Source organism: Podarcis gaigeae (assembly GCF_964106915.1).
Source record: "Podarcis gaigeae genome assembly, chromosome: 15".
NCBI classification, from domain to species: Eukaryota; Metazoa; Chordata; class Lepidosauria; order Squamata; family Lacertidae; genus Podarcis; species Podarcis gaigeae.
This window is the reverse complement of record NC_139692.1, coordinates 42,016,918-42,043,572: the sequence shown is the minus strand read 5'-3', so window position 1 is coordinate 42,043,572 and position 26,655 is coordinate 42,016,918. Positions and strand designations below refer to the sequence as shown.

The following is a 26,655-nucleotide window of genomic DNA, read 5'->3' as shown; positions in this document are numbered from 1 at the left end:
CTGGGCTGGATGGGCCATTGGCCTGACCCAGAAAGTTCTTCTGAAGTGGAAACTCCTCTTGGTTCAAATCTCCCGCCACCCATTTTTGCAGAAAACCCAAAAGAAAGTTTGTTATTGGGTGTTATAGAACTGTCGAAAGTGGGATAAATAGAATTGTGGCATCGCCAGAGACGCCAGCTTCTGTGTTATCTGCATATTATCTATTGCTATCTATTTTTATTTTCTATTAAATTATATTATTGCTAACAGTTTTGTTATCATTACTTAAGGATTGTAATAATAAACGAAAAAGCCTTGTGGCACCTTAGAGTTCTAGGAACTTTTATTCTAGCCCAAACTTTCATGGGTCCTCTTTTATCAAAATGCCCTCAGCTGGCAGTTCACACCCTATTTGCCCTCTCTCACCCTTTTTGTTATTTCCGCAAGGGCTCAACACCCTTCTGGGATTTTCCCTGCCCGCCAAGAGGACTAGGAGCTTGTTTCTTGCGTAGAGTCCAAGAAGCAGTAGCTTTCCGACCAGAAAAAAGGTTGAGCTTGGCTCAGAAGAACTTGATCTCTGCCTAATTCCTCCTGAATTTGGAAACCAAACTTTAGTCTCCCTCTTCCTTCCTCCAGGCGCTGGAAGAAGCCCAGAAGGCTATTCAACAGCTCTTCGGCAAGATTAAGGACATCAAGGACAAAGCTGAGAAATCTGAGCAGATGGTGAGAGACGAATAATATCTTGTTGCCTGTTATTAATGGTGTCCTCAGCAATCTCCACCCCCTTTCCTTTTCTTGCTCCATTAGCACAACGTCGTACAGGAACCTTAAACTGAGTCAGATCGCTGGTCCATCTGGCTCAATATGGTCTGCTCTGACCGGCAGCACCACTCCTGGATTTCAGGCAGGAGTCTCTTGAGACTCTACCTGCAGATTGAACATAAGGCAGACACTCTACTGTGTCTGTGGCCCTTCCACAAACCGTGTGCGGCCCCTGAAACAACTTTACCTGGCCCTTGGTAGTTTGAAAAAAAAAAAGGAGAATATTTTTCAGAGCTTCTAAGGCAATGAAGAGATGACTCTTGGGTGTGTTCAGTACGCTGCCAACCCATCTCTGGGTACAGGTTTTCCTTGCTGCCCTCCCTTCCAAAGCAATGACCTTGCACAGGGCTTAGCATCTTTTGGCCCCATGGACAAAAGCCAATTGACAGTGGAGCCAGGTCGCTAGAGACCCTGGACTCTTTTGCAGTGTCTACAGGCACAGCCAGGCCTCAGGCTCTCCTCTGGGGATGATGGAGCTCTGAAGTTGCTCCAGCCTGGAGCCGAGCCCTACCATCAGGCGTGGGGAACCTTTGGCCCTCCAAACGTTGCTGAACCACCCATCACCCCTGGCCATTGGCCCTTCTTATTGGGGCTGATGGGAGTTGCAGTTCAGGAAGAACCGGCACTGGGTGTCTGTTTCCAAGCGATGCGTCTCGGAGGGCACCTTTTCAAGTGTTCTCCTAGAGGTTGGGAAACAGCGGCCCGCCTGGGTGTTCCTGGGCTGCAGCTTGGTTCATCCCGGACCAAGGGCTTCTGGGAGTTGGAGTCCAGCAACATACGGAGGACCACCAGTTCCATATCCCTGCTTCAGAATTTGTGACCAGCAGTGTTCGTTCACGAACGGAAAGGGTTGTGGGTGGGGGACACGTTGGGGTGGATTTTGTGGCTTCTACAGACGTGGGGTGGGGAGAGGGAGGTGTCTGGAACAGGTGTCTGGGATGGTCAGCAAAAACTCCCATGGCGTCCGTGAAGTTAACTCTTTATTCAAAGAAACAAGACTGCTCCGGTGGCGAGGCCTAGTGAGCACAGCAACGCTTCCTAGCAGATCTTGCCCCAATGAGGCAGTTGTGGGGACTGAAGCTTTCTCAGTCTCTCTCTGTGTGTGCACAGTTTCTTGAATTCTTCTGTTTATTCTGGGAGCACATTCACCCAGTGCTTTTCCAGCTGCACTGGCTCCCGGTGGAGTGCAGGATCAGATATAAGGTGCTGCTTTTGACTTTTATAGCCCTTTGCAGCCTAGGACCCTCGTACCTACGGGACCGCCTCTCCTGGTATGTCCCACGGAGGACCTTAAGGTCCATAAATAGCAACACCCTAGAGGTCCCGGGCCCTAAGGAAGTCAGATTAGCCTCAACCAGAGCCAGGGCCTTTTCAACACTGGCCCCGGCCTGGTGGAACGCTCTGCCTCATGAGACCAGGGCCCTGCAGGATCTGCTTTCTTTCCACAGGGCCTGTAAGACAGAGTTGTTCCGCCTGGCCTTTGGCTTGGAGCCAATTTGATTCCCTCCCCCTCTTTCTTTTTTCTTTTCCTTTCTCCTCCTGCGATGAGGTTTCAATATTTTAATGTTGTATTTTAATTTTGTTTTTAAGTTGTATTCATTCAATTTGTTTTTATTATTGCTTGTTAGGCGCCCTGAGCCCGGCCTTGGCTGGGGAGGGCGAGGTATTATTATTATTAATAATAATAATAATAATTTTTTATTATTCACCTGCAACAGGTGAAGGAAATCACCCGCGACATCAAGCAGCTGGACCACGCCAAGCGCCACCTGACCACATCCATCACGACCCTGAACCACCTCCACATGCTAGCTGGCGGAGTCGACTCCCTGGAGTAAGCAGTGTGCCCTGGGGGGGGGGGGGTGTGCCATGATAATGTGGGCGCGCAGAGGGGGCTGAGGAAGGGGGGAACTGCGGCATGGATTGGTTACGGGATTAGCTTTGGGGCAAACCCAACTTTTTTTTAAAAAAAAGAGTAAGCTTCTAGTCCTTAGGGGTTGCAAATCACAGGAAGCTTACAGTGGGCTGCATTGAAGGCAAGCAAAACTCAGTGGTGGGCAGGGCCAGGGCGACAGTGGGCGGAGCAATAAGGATATATTTTGCCTGGAGACGGGGGGTATCTCGGGGGCCAGGCAGAGGCCTTGGGGACCAGATTTGGTCGCAGGCCCTGTGGCTCCCCACCCTGAGTAAGCTCCTTGGTCTGACGGGGTATAAGGCAGCTTCCAGTGTTTGATTTAATCCCCGACTTCTCTCTTCTAATTAAATCCCCCCCGTTCTCCTCTCTCTTCCCCCCACTCCCATGTCTAGGGCCATGACGAGGAGGCGGCAGTATGGGGAAGTGGCCAACCTCCTGCAAGGTGTTGTGAACGTGCTGGAGCATTTCAACAAGTACATGGGGATCCCACAGATTCGGCAGCTTTCTGAGAGGTGAGATGAAGGCGGTGATCTCCCGAGACTCGGAAGAGGGGAGCCCAGGAACGCAGCCGCCGTTCAGAGTCTCCCTGTGTTAACAGAGGAGCGAATGTTCACTGAGTTCCTGCTCAGACATTCAGCTGCACCTTCTTCAGTCTGCGAGACAGGGAGGGCATTCCTGCCTTGTTTTTCCTTTTATATATAAAAAAAGAAAATATGTTAACATAAATTTACCCTGACATGCTTTTATGGGATTTGTGTTTTTAATAAAGTCAGGGAACCATACAAAGCGACCCTGTTAGCAGACAGGACTGTCAAAACAGTCCCTTATACTCCGGGGTTCCTTCAACTCAGTTCTTAAATCTTAATTTTTCCCCTTTAAGGAATATTCTGGTTAAAGGGCTGTCACCCTTGCTTCTTGAGTTGTTTCCGGTAAACTAGAAGCCACCGCCTCGTTTGGCTTGGCAGGCGTTTAATTCCCCAACTAGTTTTGCTAGGAACAAAAACTTCCTGCAGAAACCTGCGTTTGGCGACCGGAGCCCTAACCCAATTTCCTCGTTGGTTCCTGGGCAGGGTGAAGGCTGCCCAGAACGAGCTGGGGCAACAGATCCTGGCAGATTTCGAGGAAGCGTTTCCCTCTCAAGGCACAAAGGTAATGAAATAAAAATAAATCCCGGTCTCTCCCTTGTTTGCAGAAGTGCAAATGAGCTTCCCCTATTTCTCAACAACAAATAATGGTGTTTGTAGCCCAGTTTTAGTGCAGCTGGCATGAGAATCATTTGTAGGGGAGAAATGGTAGCGGGGAGGGGAGGTGCTTCACCCTTTACCTTGCAACACCTCCCCAAGGCTGCTTTTTCTGTTTGACCAGCCAATGTCCCAGATTGAGGAGAAAAGGAGCTGGGGCTGGAGAAAAGGGAAGCATCCTTCACCCTCTGCTGCGTCTCCCCTAGCAATGGTTCTTCTCTCTGCTCCCTCTTCTTTTTCACTTCTATAACTGCCCATCGCTGCATCTTCTGCATCATCCCAGATGTTTCATATTCACTATGACTCATTGCCATACTCTGGGGTGTCCTGAATACCACCATTTGGTAGCCGAGCCCCAAACCCCAAGTCTCATTTGCATGTATTTTGGCATTCCTGCTGCTGAAAGTGACCACGAGGTGATTGATAATATCATTTTAGACCCTTAAGTACTAGCAGTTGCCAGGACTTGGTCCTGTTTGCCTCTGCGTAGTTCCTTCCTTATCACAGGTACAGGCATACCTCGTGTTGCGTTAGGTTCATGTTGCGTCTTTTCGGCTTGCGAACACAGCAAACCCGGAAGTGTATACTTAAGGGTTTTGCCATGCGTGCATGTGCAGCAGTGTTCTGCGCACTTTGCACATGCGCAGAAGTGCTCTAGCGTGGTTGCACAGAAGCGCCGCTCTAGTTGTGGACTTTTTGGGGTGCAAACAGCACCCTGGAACGGATCGTGTCCACAACTAGAGGTATCACTGTATTATGATATATCGATATATCACAATGTTTAGCTGGTGTTTAAGACCAGATATCACCCAGCCCTACTTGCCTTTAATACAGTGTTTCCCAACCTTGTGCCTCCAGCTGTTTTTGGACTACAATTCCCATCATCCCTTGCCACTTGTCTTGCTAGTCAGGGATGATGGGAGTTGTAGTTCAAAAACACAAGGTTAGGAAACACTGCTTTAATATATCCCCAAAGTATAGTCACTGGCGCCACTGGAAGCGAAAACCCTGAATTCTTTGCCTTTCTCCTCCCTGACAGAGGGCTGGAGGTCCCAGCAACGTCCTGCGGGATGCCTGCCTGGTCGCAAACGTCTTGGACCCCAGAATCAAGCAGGAGATCATCAAGAAATTCATCAAGCAGCACCTCTCAGAGTACCTCGTGCTCTTCCAGGAAAACCAAGATGTAAGCTGGGGTGGTCCCCCTGCCTAGAACTCTTCGCTTTTCATGGCTGTTTAGATATCCTCCTTTCTTGTTTTTGGCTATGGGAAATGTAAGCCAGGAACTTCCTTTGTGCTTGTAAGCATCTTAGAAGGCACTTTAGCAAATGAGCAGCATAGAAACCAACCAACATCAATCAATCAATCAATCAATCAATCAACAACCTCTGTCTACAGCTGTTCTCATAGCGCCTCCCTCTCTCTCGCCCTCCAGGTCGCCTGGCTGGATAAAATCGACCGGCGTTACGCTTGGATCAAACGCCAGCTGGTAGATTATGAGGAGAAGTACGTCCGCATGTTCCCGGCGGAATGGTGCATGACCGAGAGGATTGCAGTCGACTTCTGCCACATTACCAGGTAGCAGGGCCCAGGGCGCTCTGCTTTATTTCTTTGCGGAAAGATTTTATATGCCACCGCCTGGGGTATAAGGTCAGGGTGGTGGACAGCAACATAAGAACCCGCAGTTAAAAGCAGCGCAGAGTAATTATTAAAATGGCCGGCTGCTTAAGAAAATGTATGGTGTGTCAGGGGAGGGGTAGCACCTCTGGTGTCTTCCGATCCCAACAACAGCAATATAAGAACCAGCAGTTAAAAACAGCACACAGGGTCATCGTTAAAATGGCTAGCTGCTTGAGAAAAATGTAAACAACCTGCAGGCCAAGCAGATTTGGGAATGTCCCCCTTGCCTGAAACTGAGAGAGCTGCTGCCGTTCAATGTAGGCAGCACTTAGCTAGGTAAAGATAAAGGGACCCCTGACCATTAGGTCCAGTCGTGGCCGACTCTGGGGGTTGCGGCGCTCATCTCGCTTTATTGGCCGAGGGAGCCGGCGTACAGCTTCCGGGTCATGTGGCCAGCATGACTAAGCCACTTCTGGCGAACCAGAGCAGCGCACGGAAACGCCATTTACCTTCCCGCCGGAGTGGTACCTATTTATCTACTTGCACTTTGTGCTTTCAAACTGCTAGGTTGGCAGGAGCAGGGACCGAGCAACGGGAGCTCACCCCGTCACGGGGATTTGAACCGGTGACCTTCTGATCGGCAAGTCCTAGGCTCTGTGGTTTAACCCACAGCGCCACCCACGTCCCATCTAGCACTGAGCTAGGTGGACTTTCTATAAGGCAGCTTCCTACATCAGGGCTGGTGCGAGGTAAAGACCTGCCTAAGCTTCTCTCCCCCCGCAGGACGGAGCTTGCAAAGATCATGCGGACGCGGGCGAAGGAAATCGAGGTGAAGCTCCTTCTCTTTGCCATCCAGAGGACCACAAACTTCGAAGGGCTGCTGGCGAAACGCTTCTCGGGTTGCACCCTCTCTGACACAGTGCCGGTGAGTTGGGTCTCCCCAGCCGCTCTGGGCAGCTCCCAACAGAATATTAAAAACCACAATCAAACATAAAAAAATTCCCTAAACAGGGCTGGCTTCAGATGTCTTCTAAAAGTCAGGTAGTCGTTTATTTCCTTGACATCTGATGGCAGGGCGGTCCACAGGGAGGGGGCCACCCCCAAGAAGGCCCTGCCTGGTTCCCTGTAACTTGGCTTCTCGCAGGGAGGGAACCGCCAGAAGGCCCTCGGCGCTGGACCTCAGTGTCTGGGCTGAATGATGGGAGTGGAGACGCTCCTTCAGGTCTACTGGGTCGAGGCCATTTGAAAGGGTCCGAGTGTTACAAGCGAAGCAGGAAGAGCTTTCCCCTGTCTGCTTTCTCCCTGCCTAATTTCCTTCTGATTTGTCGTGTCGCCCTTCCCTACCTCATCGCAGAAGAAGGCTGAGCCTCCGCCTCCCAACACCAACCCCTTCCTGGAAGACGAAACCGCCCTGGAGTCGGACGATGCCACGTTCGAAAAGGCCGACATTGACAGAGTAAGTCTCTTAGCCTCTTGAGGCTTTCGTGGGTGCCGCCCATGTGTTTTCAAGCCCTTCTTCCTGCCCAGAACGGCTGGGCACTTAGTTCCCTCCTTTGAAAAAATAAAAATGGAGGTTCTCAGATGGAGGAAGGATTGGTCCCGCCAACTCCTTTCTGACCTGCAGGTCCCCAGGCTCCCCTGTGTGAGATTTTGCATTGGACTACAGTCAAAAACACAGGAAGGTGTCAGAGCTTTGGGCCATAGAACGTCAGAAGGGAACCCAAGGGCCATCTAGTCCAGCCCCCTGCAATGCATCTAGTGCAGTGTTGTCTACTCTGGCTGGCAGTAGCTATCCAGCCCCACCTGGAGATGCCTTTGGGGGTGGAACCTGAGACCCTTTTCATGCAGAACAGAAGCTCTTGGCCAGGGGTCAGCAAACTTTTTCAGCAGAGGGCCGGTCCACTGTCCCTCAGACCTTGTGGGGGGCCAGACTGTGTTTTTTTTTTGGGGGGGGGGGAAATGAACGAATTCCTATGCCCCACAGATAACCCAGAGATGCATTTTAAATGAAAGGATGCATTCTACTCATGTAAAAACATGCTGATTCCCAGACCGTCCGCAGGCCCGATTGAGAAGGCGATTGGGCCGGATCCGGCCCCCGGTCCTTAGTTCGCCTACCCCTTCTCTTGCCTCTGAGCTTGCAGCCCTTCTCCGAAAAACACAGTAAGCTTCTGGTCTTCATGGTTTAAGAGTTCACAAAGGTTCTGAGAAAAATATTTCCCCATCCGCTTTCTCCACGCCAGGTTTATTTCAACCCCTTCAACTAACATGTAAGGGATTTTCCTCTTCCGTTTGCTGCTTTATGTATTTGGAAGTGGGGAGCGTTGCAAATGGAAAAGGAGACGTTTTCTTAAGGGTTGAAGAGTCTGAATTGAGAAATTAAAAAATAACGGCAATTTCTCTCTTTAAAAGAGTTCCTTCCAACTTTGTTTTCCAGCCCAAAAAGCCGAAAGTTCCAGACAATCCTTTTCATGGCATCGTCTCCAAGTGCTTTGAGCCTCATCTCTACGTCTACATTGAATCCCAGGACAAGTGAGTAAAGGGAGTTTTTGGAAGGAAGGAAAAAGACGAGAAATAAGAATGTATTGATGCTCTTTCCCCACCCTCACCCAAACTTTTGGTCCTGATCCATTGGGAACATCCTTTTTACATTAGCATTGGTACGGGGCCGTGAGCAACTCCCTTTTTAATTTCTTCAATTTCTAGTGGGAACAGACCCCTTTGTCCAGACCTTCAGGACGAAAGCAGGGCCACAGATTTGCACAGCCCTGAGAATCTCGGGTTTTGCCTTAAAGGCAAGTTTCTAGTCGTCGTGGCTGGGATGGTAGGCTCGGGGGCTTGGATTTGATGCCCTCTGGTAGATCTGTGCCTCGCTGGGTAGAACAAGAATCAATGAGGCAACCAAAAACTGGTCTAAATCCTTTTGCCTGACTGCCTGCATGTTTGTCTTTGCTTCTCTTCTGCCTCCAGAAACCTCAGCGAGCTGATTGACCGCTTCGTGGGGGATTTCAAAGCCCAAGGGCCCCCCAAGCCGAACGTGGACGAGGGCGGGGCTGTCCTGCCCAGCTGTGCTGACCTCTTTGTGTACTACAAGAAATGCATGGTGCAATGTTCCCAGCTGAGCACCGGGGAGCCCATGATTGCCCTCTCCACTATCTTCCAGAAATACCTCCGGGAATACGCCTGGAAGATCCTCTCGGGAAATCTGCCCAAGTGAGGTTTTAGCACCGTCAGATCACATTTTTTAAAAAAATGTTAGCGCTTTAGAGGACCCCCCCCCCAAATAACAAGAAGTGAAACTATCACTAACAGCGTAATAAATCCAACGTCGAGGGGAGAGCGATGTCTGCAGTCAAAGCGAAGAAAAGTCAATAAACTAGTCCTCAAGAATACAGAGGGTTGGAGCCAACTAAATTCTGCTTGGGGGATACCCAGTGAGATTAATGGATCTTCTTTAGTCGTGGCTTTTCAGTGTGCCTAGACCAGCGGTTCTCAACCTGTGGGTCCCCAGATGTTGTTGGACTACAATGCCCATCATCCCTGAGCTCTGGCCTTGCTAGCTAGGGGTGATGGGAGTTGTAGTCCAACAACATCTGGGGATCCACAGCTTGAGAAAGGCTGGTCTAGACTGTCGCTGGAAGCAACCCATGAGAAACAGCCTTACACTGAGCTGGAATATTGGCCTATCTGGCTTTGCCTACACAGGCTGGCAGCAGCTCTCCAGGGTAACAGACAGGAGGCCTTGTCCTAGCCCTGCCTAGAGATGCCAGGACTTGAACCTGGGACCCTCTGCATGCAAAGCAGGTGTGCTCAATCACTGAGCTACGCTCAAGTACAGAGCAGGGGTTGGGAACCTCTGGCCTTTGGGCCAAATGTGGTCCTCCACGCAACTCTGCCTGACTCTCCGCCCTCTCCCTAGGTGACACCCCTCACCGGCCCTACTCCTCACTCTCACCCAGTGCTTATGCTTGGCTGGAAGGTGTCTAACTGTGAAAATGTCCAGATGGAGAGGGATGTGTGTGTGTTGGTGTAGAAACCACTGGCTCTTGTGTGGCTGGGCTGTTGGCGAAAAGATCAGAGGTGACCCTGTGGACCCGCCCCTTTTGCCTCTGGCCCCGCCCACCAGTCGGATGTGCCCGCCCCTTTCCCCAAAGATCGTCCACAAAAGAATGTGGAATGTAGCCTGTTGCACCCTTGAATATAATTATTCTTGTTCTGCAGAAAAAGAGACTTCATGGTAAGGAGATTGAGAAAGACAATGGTTTGGTCCCCTTGATTACCAATGTGAATTATCCCAGGGAATGCAGGACAATGCAGTATTGTATATACCGTATTTTGCTGTGTATAAGATGATGCTTTTGCTGAAAAAAATTAGGCAAAAATTGGGTGTCGTCTTATACACGGATAGTGAATTCACAGGGGGGTCGTGCGATTAATGGCAGCAGCGAGCAGGAGATTGGCAGCAGCCATTGGGCAGGTGATTGGTGGCTGCAGCAAGGCCTGCTGGCAATTGGCTGTGGCTGCGGCATTTGGGCAGGCAACTGGCAGCTGTGGCAAGTGGGCGGGTGGGCTGTTGGTGGCAGCGAGTGGGCAGACAGTTGGCGGATGCAGCGAGGTATGCAATTGGCAGTGGCTGTGGCAAGCGATCGGCAGTGGCGGGCAGGCGGGTGAGCGATTGGTAGAAGTGACCACCCCCACCCCAAAAAGCTAAACAATTTCTTAATTTGGGGTTAATTTTGTTGTTGTTGTTTAGCCGTGTCCGACTCTTCGTGACCCCCTGGACCAGAGCACGCCAGGCCCTCCTGTCTTCCACTGCCTCCCGCAGTTTGGTCAAACTCATGCTGGTAGCTTCAAGAACACTGTCCAGCCATCTCATCCTCTGTCGTCCCCTTCTCCTTGTGCCCTCCATCTTTCCCAACATCAGGGTCTTTTCCAGGGAGTCTTCTCTTCTCATGAGGTGGCCAAAGTCTTGGAGCCTCAGCTTCACGACCTGTCCTTCCAGTGAGCACTCAGGGCTGATTTCCTTCAGAATGGAGAGGTCTGATATTCTTGCAGTCCATGGGACTCTCAAGAGTCTCCTCCAGCACCATAATTCCTAATTAATAAAAAAAAAGTTTAAAAAAATCAGGGTCGTCTTATACATGGGGGCGTCTTATACACGGAAAAATACGGTATTTTAATTTTACTAATCGCCTCCTACACAACCTATGCAAGAAAAACAAAAGAAGAAGTTAAAAACCCACCAGAAACAGCCGATGCATTTAAAGCAATGCATTTAAAATAATTTAAAACAAAACAGGCATTCACAGCTGGCTGCTTTTTGGGCTGTCAAACCCCCCTCTGTGTTTAATTGCCGTGTTGTTTCCCCCCTTGCAGGACGACCAGCAGCAGTGGGGGGCTGACAATCAGCAGCCTGCTGAAGGAGAAAGAGGGTTCGGAGGTGGCCAAGTTCACCCTGGAAGAGCTCTGCCTGATCTGCAGCATACTCAGCACGGCCGAGTACTGCTTGGCGACCACCCAACAGGTAAAGCCTGCGGGTGGTTGGGGGGGCCAGGGAGCGCCGGGGAATCCTGCAGGGATGTGATCTTCAGCCCAAAATAATGTGGTTGCCTGGTCCTACCTTAAAACGAAACCCAAGTTGCTAGTCCTTATGAGCTTAGGGCAGAGGCTGGGGGGATTGTTGGGAGATGGATTTCAACAATGACTGTGGCTGCAGCGCGCAGGCTGTCTCCTCCCACTTGCTCTCGAGGAAGCCTAGCACATGGGTAGGCAAACTAAGGCCCAATCGCCTTCTAAATCTGGCCCATGGATGGTCCCGGAATCAGCATGTTTTTACATGAGTAGAATGTGTCCTTTTCTTTAAAATGCATCTCTGAGTTATTTGTGGGGGCTGCCTGGTGTTTTTACATGAGCAGAATGTGTACTTTTATTTAAAATGCAACTCTAGGTTATTTGTGGGGAATTCGTTCATTTCCCCCCCCCTTCAAAATATAGTCTGGCCCCCCCTGAGGTCTGAAGGACAGTCGACCGGCCCCCTGCTAATAAAGTTTGCTGACCCCTGGCATAGCACATCTGAAAACACCCTGCTGTTTCTGACAGAATTCTAGAAATGTGGAAACGGGGGTCCCCAGTTATTTGGGGTGTGGGGTGCACATATCTGTCCCTGGGTGCCTCACACAGGCTGTTTTTAATTTTATACTTAAGGCAGAGAGCAGTAGGCATGGTTAAGCGGGTGGTTAGACTTGACGTTTTGGGATTAGCCAGACTTTCACGGAGAAAGCCTCTCTCCCTGTCTCACACCCCAAACTTCTTCAACAGCTCGAAGAGAAGCTCAGAGAGAAAGTCGACGCCAGTCTGGTGGAGCGGATCAATCTGATGGGGGAGATGGATACCTTTAGCATGTATGTATGCCTCTGGCGGCCTCCCGCCCCCCCCCCAATGCGCGGATCTGGGGTCCTGGGCTGGCTGGGACTGCTGGGGAGTCATAGCCCAAAAACTCAGATTGCCAAAGACATTTGCTTGTCTGGATGGAGGAGAGAGAAGTTTACATGTACAGAAACTAGTCTACCGTCCAAAAGTTAAGATTTGCACGCACTGCCCTGCCTACTTTTGCCGTTGCCTCCGCCCACCGCCAAAGTGCGGCCCCCGGAAGGTTGCTCAGATGGGAACGCGGCCCCTCCCCCAGGCTGCAAATAACCCCTGCAACAAGGCCTTTAAACAGGCAGAGGCAAACTCGGCCCTCCAGATGTTCTGGGACTACAACTCCCGTCATCCCTGACCACTGGTCCTGTTAGCTAGGGATGATAGGAGTTGTAGACCCCAAACATCTGGAGGGCCGAGTTTGCCTATGCCTGCCTTTCAAGATTAAAAGCACTCTTTAAGTTGGCTTTCCCATTTTTGCAGGTTCCCCTTTTTTTAAACATCTGCTCAGCTCCTCCAAGGACCACCGTGGGGCCTGCGAGCCCCTCTCCCTCTCCGCCACTGCGGCCACCTTGGCAGCCATATTGGCAGCCACAGCTCCCCGCGGTGCCTGTGTTTTCCAGGCCTTTTTTTCCTGACAGGCCTGTCAGCTGAGGTGACGTTTCCCTCACGCTGAAAGAAAATGGAAGTAGACGAGAGCTGATATTTCTATTAACGGGTGACTGTTTTTATGCGCCGTTAACAGCTGCGTGTGTGAGCCCTGACAGGCTGGGAGTTTTGTCGCGCCTTTTTTTTTAATTTCCCGGCACGAGTGGAAATGTTACGAGGAGGTGGCGGAGCGAGTTCTCGTGTCATGACGAGCGGCTTCGGCGTTGACAGCTCTGTCAGGAAGTTATTTTGGCCGTTCCTGAGGGAAGATTGACAGCTTTAATTTACTAAGAGTAGATTATGCCTGGGAAGGCGTAATTTGTGTCTCCCAAATTTGGCAGCTGAGTGGAGCGCCGAGCTTATTTCTCTAATAGAGCTGTTCAGCACAATTCAAATTGTGTTAACATTCGTTTACCCCCTGTGTTTCGTTGTTGAACTTCTTAGCCTCTCATTACATAGAAAGGCCTTCTCACTGGCGTGATTGCCACCTAGATCCCAACCTAGGTTTTGTTGGACTACAAGTCCCATCGTCACTTGCCTTACTGGCTAAGGATAATGGGAGTTGTAGTCCAATGACATCTGGAGGTGGGAAAGGCTGGTGTGGTAAATAAGAGTGCCAGATTGGGACGAGGGAGATGGGGGCTTGTATCCCCACCTGGGCATGAAGTTTGCCAATGAACACTGGGCCAGTCACTGCCTCTCAGCCCAAACTACCTGGCAGGGCTTGTCGTGAGGGATAAAACAGGGAGGAGATCCATGCATCCCATCTCGAGCCCTTTGAAAGAAATTTCTGGTCCTCCTTTCCTACCGAAGGGGGCCCAGGGCCAAAAAGTTAAAATAATGCCATTTAAAATGAAAAACATATTTAAAACAGTATAAAACTCAAATGTGTTTAAAACATTTAGAACATCTGGAAGTCATGTAAAAGTAATGAAGAAGTGAAAAATGCATTCTGCTCAAAACACATTTGCACAAAAGCACTTGCAATTCATAAAAGAGCTGCAATTCCCAGAGTGGTTTAGCCATCAGTCCGTCTGCCCAGGGAACTCTGGGGATTGGGGCTCTGGGAGGGGAATGGGGTGTCCCAACAGCTCTTACTACCCACCACAAAATACAACTCCCAGAATTCTTTGGAGGAAGAAGCCATGACTGTTTAAAGTGGTATAGGACTGCTTTAAAAGTACAGGGCTTTGTTGTTTAGTCGTTTAGTCATGTCCAACTCTTCGTGACCCCCTGGACCAGAGCATACCAGGCCCTCCTGTCTTCCACTGCCTCCTGCAGTTTGGTCAAACTCATGCTGGTAGCTTTGAGAACACTGTCCCACCATCTCGTCCTCTGTCATCCCCTTCTCCTTGTGCCCTCCATCTTTCCCAACATCAGGGTCTTTTTCAGGGAGTCTTCTCATGAGGTGGCCAAAGTATTGGAGCCTCAGCTTCAGGATCTGTCCTTCCAGTGAGCACTCAGGGCTGATTTCCTTCAGAATGGAGAGGTTGGATCTTCTTGCAGTCCATGGAACTCTCAAAAGTCTCTTCCAGCACCATAATTCAAAAGCATCCATTCTTTGGCGACCAGCCTTCTTTATGGTCCAGCTCTCACTTCCATACATCACTACTGGGAAAACCAGAGCTTTAACTATACGGACCTTTGTTGGCAAGGTGATGTCTCTGTTTTTTAACAAGTACAGGGCAGGTGGGGCCTAAATGTAGAAAAGTAGGGTGTCAGGCCGCTTTCCCCTGAACTTGCTAGTTTTCTGCAGGCAGGAAATTTTAATGAAGATTTTGCCTGGAGGCAATCCTGAATCCTCCCTTTTCCAGCGTAAGGTTGCATCTCTAGAACAGAGTGTGCAAGCAGAGAAATTCAGTGGTCTCCTCCTTGACCCTGAGCTCACCCAGCTGGCCTTTGCCTCAGTCGTTTCATCTCACTTTTATTATTTTCCATGTGTCTCTGTATCATTAAAAAAAGGAAATTCAGAAAGTTGTCAGATGAGTAACAACAACTTTCTAGGGCATCACAGCTAGCGGGGCCTTCATTGTGTTGGGTCCCACTGCAATAAACGTAAAATGAAACCGCCTTGTTCCCTTTGCAGAGTGATTTCTAACAGCATCCAGCTTCTGGTACAGGATTTGGACGCTGCCTGTGACCCAGCTCTCACGGCCATGAGCAAGGTAGGAGTCTCAAACTTTTAAAAGCTAAAGTTGGAAGGGATTCCGGAGGACGTGTATTCCAACCCCGAGAAGCTTACCAAACTATCAGAGTGCTGTTCACGTTTTATACCGTATTTTATGCTGTTTTTTGTAGCATCAATGAAGTGTTTTAAATTTGTTGTTAGCCGCCCTGAGCCCGGTTTTCTGAACCAGGAAGGGCGGGGTATAAATAAAAAATTATAATTATTTTAAAACAAATTTTGAAGAGGTGTACAAAATGTGAGAATACAACAGTGATGGGGAACCTCAGGCCAGCGGGTTTAGATGTGGTCCATGGGACTCTCCCCAGGCCACGCCCCCTCTCTGAAGGCCACGCCCCTTGCCAGCCCTGCTTTGCACCTTCCTTGAGTGTTTTGGTCCGGCTGGAAATGTGTCCTTGGTTCCCTGGATGGAGGCGAAAGAGGGATGATGATGATGATGATGATGATAATAATAATAATAATAATAATAATAATAATAATATTTATTTATACCCTGCCCTCCCTAGCCAAGGCTCAGGGCGGCTAACAAACAATAATAAAAACAAGTTGAATAAATACAACTTAAAAACAAAATCAAAATACAACATTAAAATACTGAAACATTAAAATATTAAAATGCAGCCGCATCACAGGAGGAGAAAGGAAAAGAAAAAAGAAAGAGGGGGAGGGAATCAAATTGGCTCCAAGCCAAAGGCCAGGCGGAATAACTCTGTCTTACAGGCCCTGGGGAAAGAAATCAGATCCTGCAGGGCCCTGGTCTCGTGAGGCAGAGCGTTCCACCAGGCCAGGGCCAGTGTTGAAAAGGCCCTGGCTCTGGTTGAGGCTAATCTGACTTCCTTAGGGCCTGGGACCTCTAGGGTGTTGCTATTTATGGACCTTGAGGCTCTCCGTGGGGCAGACCGGGAGAGGCGGTCCCATAGGTACGAGGGTCCTAGGCCATGAAGGGCTGTAAAGGTCAAAAGCAGCACCTTAAATCTGACCCTGTACTCCACCGGGAGCCAGTGCAGCTGGAAAAGCACTGGGTGAATATGCTCCCATGGCAGAGACCCCGAGAGGAGCCTCGCTGCAGCATTCTGTACCCGCTGGAGTTTCTGGGACAGCTTCAGGGGCAGCCCCGCATAGAGCGAATTACAGTAGTCAAGCCTGGAGGTGACCATCGCATGGATGAGCAAGTGTGCATAGAATCTGGCCTACTGCACAAAGGCAAAAAAATGGCATTGGTTGCTCCACCTACTTTTGCCTCTGGCCCCTCCCACTGCCTGCACACGGCCCCCAGGAAGTTGTCCAGAAGGGAATTTGGCCCTCAGACTCAAAAAGGTTTCCCACCCCCAGCTGTATACAAAAACCAAGCTGTGTTAGGGCGTCAGCTGCTGCTGGTAGCACAAATGGAAAGCGAAAAAGTTGAGCCCAGGGGTCAAATAAATCCCCGCCTAACCCAAATTTGATCTTCTGGCCCACTCCGTCTCCCGCCAAAATTGAACCCGGCAGCCTTAAACTACCTGACAGGACCGTTGTGAGCATACAAATGGGGTTGGAGGGAGAGAATGACGTAAGAGATTTCTAAACGCCTTGGAGGAAAGATGGGATTAAAATACCGTATTTTCCTGCGTATAAGACGACTGGGCGTATAAGACGACCCCCCAACATTTCCAGTTAGAATATAGAGTTTGGGATATACTTGCCGTATAAGACTACCCCTCTTCCAACGCACACCAAATAAAAATTTAAAAAACCAGTCTCTAGTCCGGCTCGGAAATCCGCTCCACTTCCCAGTGGCCGGGGGCTTCTGGGGCTTATTTCCAAGCGTATTTCTGCTTCCTCTAGAGAGCTTGGTGTCCTCTGATTTAATTTGCTGTTGTTTTAGCCTTTGGTGGGGAGTTGTTGCAGGAGCTGCTGCTGTAGCCGGCGTATAAGACAACCCCTGACTTTTGAGAAGATTTTCCTGAGTTAAAAAGTAGTCTTATACGCCAGAAAATACACTCATCACACGGGCACGAAAATCTTGGGCAGCATCCCTGTCGGTCTCTGGTTTGTGTTGCCTTCAGGCTTCGGAAGCTGGGTTTCGTTCCACTGCTACGTAAAAACCTCCCGTCTCCTTGCAGATGCAGTGGCAGAACGTGGAGCACGTGGGCGACCAGAGCCCCTATGTCACGTCGGTGATCTTGCACATCAAGCAGAACGTCCCCATCATCCGGGACAACCTGGCCTCCACCCGAAAGTACTTCACGCAGTTCTGCATCAAGTTCGCCAAGTGAGTTCCTCCTGCTGCTCTGCTTGCATAATAATAATAATAATAATAATAATAATAATAATAATAAATTTTTATTTATACCCCACCCATCTGGCTGAGTTTCCCCAGCCACTCCGGGCAGCTCCCAATCAAGTGTTAAAAACAGTACAGCGTTAAATATTAAAAACTTCCCTGAACAGGGCTGCCTTCAGATGTCTTTTAAAGAGAAGATAGCGGCTTATTTCCTTCACATCTGATGGGAGGGCGTTCCACAGGGCGGGCGCCACCAGAAGGCCCTCTGTCTGGTTCCCTGTAACCTCACATCTCTCAGTGAGGGAACCGCCAGAAGGCCCTCGGCGCTGGATCTCAGTGTTCGAGCTGAACGATGGGTGTGGAGACACTCCTTCAGATATACAGGACCGAGGCTGTTTAGGTATGCATGGCCTTCTGGGACCTCTGGCCCCCCAGGACTCTCTTGCCAGGCCACGCTGCCTCACCGGCCCTGCACCACCACCCTAGCTGGTTTTCACCATCCATGAACTCTGGCAATGCCTCTCACTTGACCGGATGGTGGGCAAAGAGCGTCATGTGCAAGTGTGGCCGCTGCTCAGAGCTGGAATTTGCATCCCTTGCCCTGCCCACTTTTGCTCCTTGCCCCGCCCACCGTCGACAAGATTCCCCAGCCATGTGCTGAAACTTCTTCGTCTTCTTTTACTAAACCGTTTTTTATTAAGTTTTACACTTCAAATTTAAATTCAAACGCTGAACATCATCATCATTTAAGATTCCCTGAATCTTTTGACTCCCCTCCACCCTTCCATGGTTACCATTTCCAATCTTTTCCCACCGCTTCATTTATTTTCTCTATTTTTCTTAAATAATCCATTTTTACCTTTTAGTACATTACGTTACTCAAATCCTGCCAAAGTTTTTCGTTGTTTACAGTGTTCTCTTAAATACATTGCAAAATTTCCCCTTAAAGCTCCTCTCTTCCTGGTTTCTGGTTTTCCCAGTCACTTTCGCCATTTCAGCATAGTCCATCACCTTCACCAGCCATTCGTCTCTGGTTGGGACTTTATCTTCTTTCCATCTCTGGGCCAGTAGTATCCGCACTGCTGTCGTCGCGTACATAAATAATTGTTTCTGCTCCTTTGGTATCTCTGCACCTAAGATTCCTAGTAAAAAAGCCTCTGGTTTTCCCCCCACAAACGTTAGTGTAAACATTTTTTTCAACTCATTATATATCATTTCCCAGAATGCTTTTCTTATCTTGCATGCCCACCACATGTGATAGAACGTACCTGTGCTGAAACTTCTTAGGCTGAAATCCTCCTGCTTAGCTGAAAACCCCATGGAACAGAACTTTACCTCTGAGCCGAAAAGGAGATGGTTGTTCCGTGATAGTGTGTAGCCTTGAAACCTCAATGCGGTTTAACATGGGGACCAGCCTCTACACCAAAGGGATGGTTGTAGTCTTAGGCAGAGGATGGCTGAACAAGCCGTCCCAGAGGAGAAGTGGAAGAGCAATGATTACGTACGCATAGATACATAATTTTATTTGTATGACGCCTTTCCATAGTTAAAACCAAGCTCAAAGGCGGCTTACAACAGGGAAAAATACAGTAATTACAAACATAACAAAAATAGGCACGAACAAACAAACATAACATCAAAAAGTATGCATCCAAATTAAAACCATTTCCACGTAAGTCGTAACACCATCTAAAATAAAGGTACAGCAAAATTAAAATCAGTAACAGCAACAAAAAAACGGCCAAACGTTGTTGTTGTTGTTTAGTCGTTTAGTCGTGTCCGACTCTTCGTGACCCCATGGACCAGAGCATGTCAGGCAGGTACCTTCGACAACACTGTCCAGCCATCTCGTCCTCTGTCGTCCCCTTCTCCTTGTGCCCCCCATCTTTCCCAACATCAGGGTCTTTTCCAGGGAGTCTTCTCATGAGGTGGCCAAAGTCTTGGAGCCTCAGCTTCAGGATCTGTCCTTCCAGTGAGCACTCAGGGCTGATTTCCTTCAGAATGGAGAGGTTTGATCTTCTTGCAGTCCATGGGACTCTTGAGTCTCCTCCAGCACCAGAATTCAGTACCCAAACAGTACCCCAGTCCAAGAGTGTTCAGCAGCCTCCACTTTTGCAGCTGGAGTCAGTCTGGACCCCACCTTCCCAGTCCAGGTGGAGAACCAGTTCTCCAAATGGAGAGAAGTAGAAAGGGGGGTCCTCCAATCCATGGATTGATTTGGGAAATAAAAGTCAGAGGCCCCGCAATTTTTCCTTGCCTTGTGAAAAGGCAGCCATTACCTTTCCTCTTCAGCCCCTGATCCAGCTAAGGTAGACTTCTTTGGAGCAGAGATGTTCCATTCAGTTGCTGTCTGGCTCTGGGTGTTTCTCTGAAGCTTTCCCCCCTTCAAACCCCTCTTTTCATGTTGTTTTTGTCGAGAAATATGCAGGCGGATCTCTCGGACTGGTTTGCACCAACATTTTGGGGCTCTCTGTGTCCCTTTCCCCCTCTCTGGGAGCGTTTAGTTTCACCTTCAGGGGCCTTCTCCTGATAAATCATCAGATGTTGGCGGGCTTTCTAAAGTGCTGCCTCTGCGAAAAATTTACGGCGCTTCAGGCTCCAACAGAAACTGTGCCTGAGGTTTTTATAGTATCGCTTAGCGGGGTGATAAATCCATTTATAGATTAAATACACAGACTTCTGCCATTTTTGCCGGGCAGGCTTTTAATAGCTTGGCTCTGCTTGCCTGGCTCTTTTTAATTTCGTTTTTGTTTTTTTTATAAAGACTTCACTGATTAGCCCACATCATGGAGGGAAACTTTGCCCGACTCTTGCATCTGGAACGAGTTTGGATGGAGAGGGGAAGGGAACGTTACTTTAAATATTGCTGCGTTTGTGGAAGCCTGCAAGGGTGTCTCCTTCACCCCAGCAGCTGTGGGCTGAAAGGCCTAGAGATCAGCTTCTTGGGAATTGAACGTCCCCCCTCCAGTCACTTTTATTCCATTTTAAAAGCTCCTAGTCCCCATGGCCGCAGGAGTATGCTTAAAAATGTGTGGGCAACACCTGGTTGGAATCTCAAGGTGCCTCTGGAACATAGGTAGCTGCCTTGAAACCATATCAGACCATTGGCATCCATTGAGCTCAGCTCTGTCTACACTGGTTGGCAGCAGCAGTTCTCCAGGGTTTCAGGCAGCAAGTATTTCCCAGTCTTATCTGAAGATACTGGGGGACCTTCTGCATGTGGAAAAAAACAGAAGAGCCTGGGTCAAAGGGGGACTATCTAGCCTAGCATCCTGTTCCCACAGTGGCACCCAAGATGCCCTGATGGGAGTCCCATAGTTTAGATTTGTGCTGTGTGAAAATGGACTTTACTTTAGCTCTCCAGAATCTCCCAATAGTCAGCTTCACTGCATGTCTACAAGTTAAGTGAGAAGGAGAAAAACTTTTCTCTGTGCATAATTTTATAAGATTCTATCATGTTACCTCTTGTCTGCCATTCTCGGCAGTGGCGCCCGCCCTGTGGAACGCCCTCCCTTCAGATGTCAAAGAATTCAACAACTACCTGGCTTTTAGAAGACATCTGAAGGCAGCCCTGGTTAGGGAAGTTTTTAATGTTTGATGTTTTGTCGTGCTTTTAATATTCTGTTGGGAGCCGCCCAGAATGGCTGGGGAAACCCGGCCAGATGGGTGGGGTATAAATAATAAATTATTATTATATTATTATTTCTCCCAAATGCAGCAACCTTTCCTCAGAGGGGAGTCGCTCCACCCACTTGATAATTTTTGTTTGTTTCATTTACATTTTTGTTGTTTAAAAAAAGACTGTTTTCCCCTTCCTTTTCTTTGTTTGTTAAATTGTTAAAAAGGAGGAGAGGGGAAATTACACTTGTGTTTTTTATTTTATTTAAATGGGAGGGATAAAATGTGGAGTGTGCCATGTTGATTTCTTCAATTCTTTCCCCGCAGCTCCTTCATCCCCAAATTTATCAACCACCTCTTCAAGTGCAAGCCCATCAGCATGGTGGGGGCAGAACAGGTGAGAATCAAGGACTGGAAGGGATCAGGTTAGGCAGGGGCCTGCAGGCGGAGCAGCGTGGGAAAGGGAGAACATTGCATTTTGAATTTTTAAGTATTTTTAAAACATAAATATTGCATTGGGATGCCTAACGTACCACACTTTGGAAGCAAATCCCATGTTGACTGCAGAATGTATTTCTGAATGGCATTTTCCTTCATCCAGCAAAAAGAAGTCCGAGCAGAGGCAACCCAGCGAGGCAGCCACTCTGAGCTGCCATTGAAAATCCTGGGCAAGAGGCCAAGAGGAAGCTTCCATTTCTGCTCTTAAATAAACCACAGTTCCTAGTGATTTCTGAACTTGGGGAACTGTGGTTTGTTTAAACTTGAGTGAGTTTTATTGCCTGGGTTTGACCGGGCTTAAGCAAGCCGCAGTGCCCTGAGTTTCTATTTCTTAGCATATGCCAGAAGAAGAATGTTTTAGTGCAGGGTAGCCAATGTGATCTCTTCCCAACATTACTGACCTGCAACTTCCATCATCTCTGAGCACTGGCTGTTCTGGTTGGGGATGATGGGACTTGGTGTGGTCCGAAATATCCAGAGGGAAGACTGATTTGGGGTGTTGGAAAGCACTAGGATTTCATCCCCCGCCCTCTGGAATAACCACGTCCCATGCGTGGAGCTTTCCCACTGGGCAACAAGAGTCGGGAGGGGGCTCCCTTGACCCACTGAAGCTTAACCCCCACCTTTAAATCTGATGCAGCTGCTTTTGGACACTCATTCTCTGAAGATGGTTCTTCTGGACCTGCCGTCTATCGGGTCCCAGGTGGTGAGGAAGGCCCCGGCCAGTTACACCAAGATTGTGGTGAAAGGCATGACCCGTGCCGAAATGATTCTAAAGGTAACTTCGGGGCTCGCTCTTTCTTTCTTTCTTTCTTTCTTTCTTTCTTTCTTTCTTTCTTTCTTTCTTTCTTTCTCTTACCTGACTCCCTGCTGCCCTTCTGCAAAACTCTCCTGTCTCCTGTCCCACGCACCCACTGTCAGCCTGTTTAGTTGCCTATTGGAAGGGGCGACATTGTCACGGGAGCCTTGCCGGTCCGTAATCTCACAGTTAGCTCTTTCTTATCAAAAGATGGAGTTAGCTCTTTATTATCAAAAACGCAATCGCCACAGACATGGTCGAGTGCTGGAGCTAATGAGCAGATCAGCTCATTCCTGGTGGTCTCCCTTCAAGAAAATCAGTTGCTGAAAGTCCTCGTCTCCTCACAGCTGTCTTAAGTTCCTTCCTCTCCAGGGGTTTTTCCAAGCAATCGGAGACTGTGCCTTTGTGCAGCCAACCTCTCCTTCGCCCTTTTCATGCCTCTTCTGGTTCTGGGAGACAGGGCGGGAGGGGAACACACCTGTGACTCTTCACCAGCCTGACTCAGCTCTGCTCTTTTGGCCTCCATCCTCCCTCTCTCTTGCTTCCAACTCTGCTTCTCGACTTCTCTCTGCACTGACTCTCCCAGTTCACTAAGCCCTGTTACCTCTTCCCAGTCTGCTCCCTCATCGCCGCCCCACCACCAATCCCCTGAGCCATCATCCCATGGAGGTTCCCCAACTAATCCCTCCCACCATTTCTCTGCATCCAACCAGTTCGTGACAGGCTCCTCAGCGGTCGACTTTGCCCGCTCAATCCCTGAGAGCATCACCAGGTTTAAAAAGTGACTGGGTGGCCAGTGACCTTTCTCTCCCTGAAGAGCCACTGCCAGATGAGTACGCAGTATTGAGCTTAAATGGACAACAATTCTGTGTCCAGGGCAGCTGTCTACCATCTCCACCTGGTACGCAGACTGAGACCCTCCCTGCCCACAGACTGTCTCGCCAGAGTGGTGCATGCTCTAGTTATCTCCCGCTTGGACTACTGCAACGCGCTTTACGTGGGGCTACATTTGAAGGTGACCTGGAAACTGCAATTAATCCAGAATGCGGCAGCTAGACTGGTGACTGGGGGCGGCCGCCAGGACCACATAACACTGGTCCTGAAAAGACCTGCATTGGCTCCCAGTACGTTTCCAAGCACAATTCAAAGTGTTGGTGCTGACCTTTAAAGCCCTAAACGGCCTCGGCCCAGTAGACCTGAAGGAGCGTCTCCACTCCCATCATTCAGCCCGGACACTGAGATCCAGCGCCGAGGGCCTTCTGGCAGTTCCCACATTGCGAGAAGTGAGGTTACAAGGAACCAGACAGAGGGCCTTCTCGGTAGTGGCGCCCACCCTGTGGAACGCCCTCCCTTCAGAAGTGAAGGAAATAAGCAGCTATCTTCTCTTTAAAAGACATCTGAAGGCAGCCCTGTTCAGGGAAGTTTTTAATATTTAACGCTGTACTGTTTTTAACACTTGATTGGGAGCCGCCCAGAGTGGCTGGGGAAACTCAGCCAGGTGGGCGGGGCATAAATAATAAATTATTATTATTATTATTATTATTATTATTAACAAGCCCATACGTTGCCACCAATGATGGTAACTCAGAGGTAGAACACCTGCCTTCCATGAAGAAGGTCCTGAGTTCGATTCATGGCATCCCCCGTTGAAAGAGGCAGCGGGTAGGCAGGGCTTTGCCCAGAGAGCGACTGCGAGTCAGAGCAGGCACTACTGGCCTAGGTGGAGAAATGGCACGGCCTGTTCTGAGACAGAACGCTGGAATGTCAGTGGCTTTTAATAAGTAAATATCCTAGCCCTCTGGCCTCAGATTCTTGGTGCGTGTGTCATTTTTTTTGGGGGGGGGGGGAATGTGTCTCACTGACACCTCACAAACAGAGGTTTCCCCCCACACGCCTGGCCCCGATTGCTGGTGGTTTGGTGAATCATCCCTCCGTTGCTTCTGTGGGCCTTGCCTTCCCACACCTCGTAGTAGCCGTGATATAGACATATAAGGCAAAACAAAACCCCACCAGCCTTACTATGGTTTCTTCGGTGGATTCTCTCTCCCTCGAGCCGTCAGGTTTTCTGCACAGACGCAGTGGCTGGTTGCTTGGCTTTCGTAGAGAACCACAAGAACTTCCCACAAGACTGTTATAGATCTCTCTCTCTCTCTCTCGTTCCCCGAATGCTGTCCCAGGGCTATGGAGGGGAGGTTTGGGCTCCCCTCGGGGTGGCATTCCTCCGGCGTTCCCGATGAGATCATCGCAGAGGGTTGCCAGCGGTTGCTCCTGCATCGCCGCTTGTGCCTGTGGGGCTACGATTCTGTCAGGGTGGGTGGGGGTGGCCTTGCCACTAGAAGCCTCCATTTGCTCTAAGTGGCACAGGCTTCTTAGATTGTTTATTGCATTTATATCCCACCCTGCTCCTCACTTAATCCCCATTCAGTATGGAGGAATGATGGCAGGAAGGAATTAAATGGCTTTGGCCCAATATGCCTGACCCCCATCATCCAGCCCGGACACCGAGGTCCACCTCTGAGGGCCTTCTGGTGGTTCCCTCCCTGCGAGAAACGAAGGGAGAGGGAACCAGGCAGAGGGCCTTCTCGGTGGCGGCACCTGCCCCTTTGAAAAAGGACTGGACCAATCCACAGAAGCAGGGAGGGTCTTGGAGCTTGGGTCCTGCTTATGGGCTTCACACTGGCACCTGGTTGACCGCCATGAGCCCAGGATGCTGGATTAGATGGGGCACTGGCCTGATCCAGCACAGCTCTTCTTAAGTTCCTAGGATAGGTTCTTGGTGGCTATTAGTTGGCAGGACTGTGTGCTGCCTCTCTCTGAATTCTTCGCACGGCAACATTTTGATGCCTTACTTTCTTCGCCTTGCTTTAACGCTTCAACGTCCCTTGACTTGCTGTGGTCTTTGTGGTCCGTAGTTGCCGTGGTCACGATCACTTTCTTGTGGGATCCTCTTTAGAGCAGCCTCTAAATCATCCTTTCTCAAGCTGTGGGTCCCCAGATGTTGCTGAACTACAACTCCCATCACCCCTAGCTAGCAAGGCCAGAGCCCAGGGATGATGGGAGTTGTAGTCCAATAACATCTGGGGGGACCCACAGGTTGAGAACTGCTGCAAATGAACAGGCGGGAGGGCTGGTGTTAGCATGGTGGCTAGAGCGCTGGGCTAGAACCTGTGAGACCCGAGTTCGAATCGCCCCCTCAGCCGTGAAGCTCTCTTAGTGGGGGCTTCTCTCAGCCAACCCCGCTCCGCAGGGTGGTTGTGAGGGCAAAATGGAGGAGAGGGAGAGAGCTGAGCCTGACGCTTTGAGGAAGAGATGCTAACGTGACAAATAACAATGAAATCACCCCCCTCTGGTGGCTTGTGTGTCACCTCTCTGGGGTTCCTCAAGGTTTTAAGGGGGATATTGCAGCCCAGCTCCTTCAAGTTGAAGGTGGCCGTCCCGATCAGGCGGAAGGGCTTTGCCTCAGCCACCCTCTGCCCAGACGACCCTCCTGCTGACGGTTTTACTCCCCGCCTCTCCCTGCAGGTCGTGATGGCCCCCCATGAGCCGCCCGTGGTGTTTGTGGACAACTACATCAAACTCCTGGCCGACTGCAGCACCGACACCTTCCAGAAGATTCTGGACATGAAGGTGAGGGGAGCCCTGTGGGCTCCACCAGCGCTGGTGGCCTCTGCCCTGATTCCAGGGTTTTGAGGCCAGCATTGCAGCTTACCTGCGGCTCCTGTTCATTTATAGAAGTTGGAAGGGACCCCAGAGGGTCATTTAGTCCAGCCCGCTATAATGCAGGAATTTCAGGTCACACAGGAGACCATCCCGATGAGCACTCTGGTGGGAAGGGGGCACGTTGACGCAATCTTGGGCCGATTTATTTTGGCGTTGATTCGTGTGGCGTTTGCCCTATGATGTGTGTGACATCATACTGGGTGCATAAGGAAAGGGTTAACTAATTGTAAAATGACCAACCAATGGGAACCCAAGAGGGCAGAGTTAACGGTGTGTAAGATTTAAGCACAGAGGTTTTTAGTGAGTTAGAGTTGTTGAGAAGACAGTCTGGTGTTAGGAGAGACAGAGAAGTCTGTGGGTTGGGCTAGTCTGGTGTCAGAGAGGGAGAGAATTAGTTAAGAGGAGTCAGTCAAACAGCTGAGATCATCAGTCAGAAGGTATTAGGAAGGTAAAGGTAAAGGGACCCCTGACCATTAGGTCCAGTCGTGATTGACTCTGGGGTTGTGGCGCTCATCTCTCTTTATTGGCCGAGGGAGCCGGCATACAGCTTCCAGGTCATGTGGCCAGCATGACTGAGCCGCTTATGGCAAACCAGAGCAGCGCACGGAAACGCTGTTTACCTTCCCGCCAGAGCAGTACCTATTTATCTACTTGCACTTTGACATGCTTTCGAACTGCTAGGTTGGCAGGAGCAGGGACCGAGCAACAGGAGCTCACCCCGTCGCGGGGATTCGAACCACCGACCTTCTGATCGGCAAGCCCTAGGCTCTGTGGTTTAACCCACAGCGCCACCTGCTAAAGTTAAAATACTGGCAGAAATATTATCTGAGAAACCATAAACTTGTTAATGTTTGTAAAATAAACTTCCTTTATTTGGTTCGCTTTTAACAAGTGACTGGACTTGGTGTTTTACCAGAGAGTAACGGGTTG

At 49.7% G+C, this 26,655-nt stretch overlaps 1 protein-coding gene across 2 annotated transcripts in view; it reads left to right on the top strand.

Moving 5' to 3' along the window:
• The window catches only part of VPS53 (VPS53 subunit of GARP complex), a 41,219-nt gene that overhangs the window by 12,878 nt on the left and 1,686 nt on the right, over positions 1-26,655 (top strand). For both annotated transcript variants that reach the window (XM_083715070.1, XM_083715071.1), the window contains exons 5-21: positions 616-702; positions 2,520-2,635; positions 3,109-3,228; positions 3,787-3,865; positions 4,997-5,140; positions 5,390-5,532; positions 6,358-6,499; positions 6,929-7,030; positions 8,012-8,106; positions 8,545-8,787; positions 10,951-11,098; positions 11,893-11,975; positions 14,729-14,807; positions 16,930-17,078; positions 21,036-21,105; positions 21,847-21,984; positions 25,528-25,632. In XM_083715070.1, the coding sequence (XP_083571196.1) occupies positions 616-702; positions 2,520-2,635; positions 3,109-3,228; positions 3,787-3,865; positions 4,997-5,140; positions 5,390-5,532; positions 6,358-6,499; positions 6,929-7,030; positions 8,012-8,106; positions 8,545-8,787; positions 10,951-11,098; positions 11,893-11,975; positions 14,729-14,807; positions 16,930-17,078; positions 21,036-21,105; positions 21,847-21,984; positions 25,528-25,632 (2,043 nt within the window). The remainder of the gene's footprint in view (positions 1-615; positions 703-2,519; positions 2,636-3,108; positions 3,229-3,786; positions 3,866-4,996; positions 5,141-5,389; positions 5,533-6,357; positions 6,500-6,928; positions 7,031-8,011; positions 8,107-8,544; positions 8,788-10,950; positions 11,099-11,892; positions 11,976-14,728; positions 14,808-16,929; positions 17,079-21,035; positions 21,106-21,846; positions 21,985-25,527; positions 25,633-26,655) is intronic.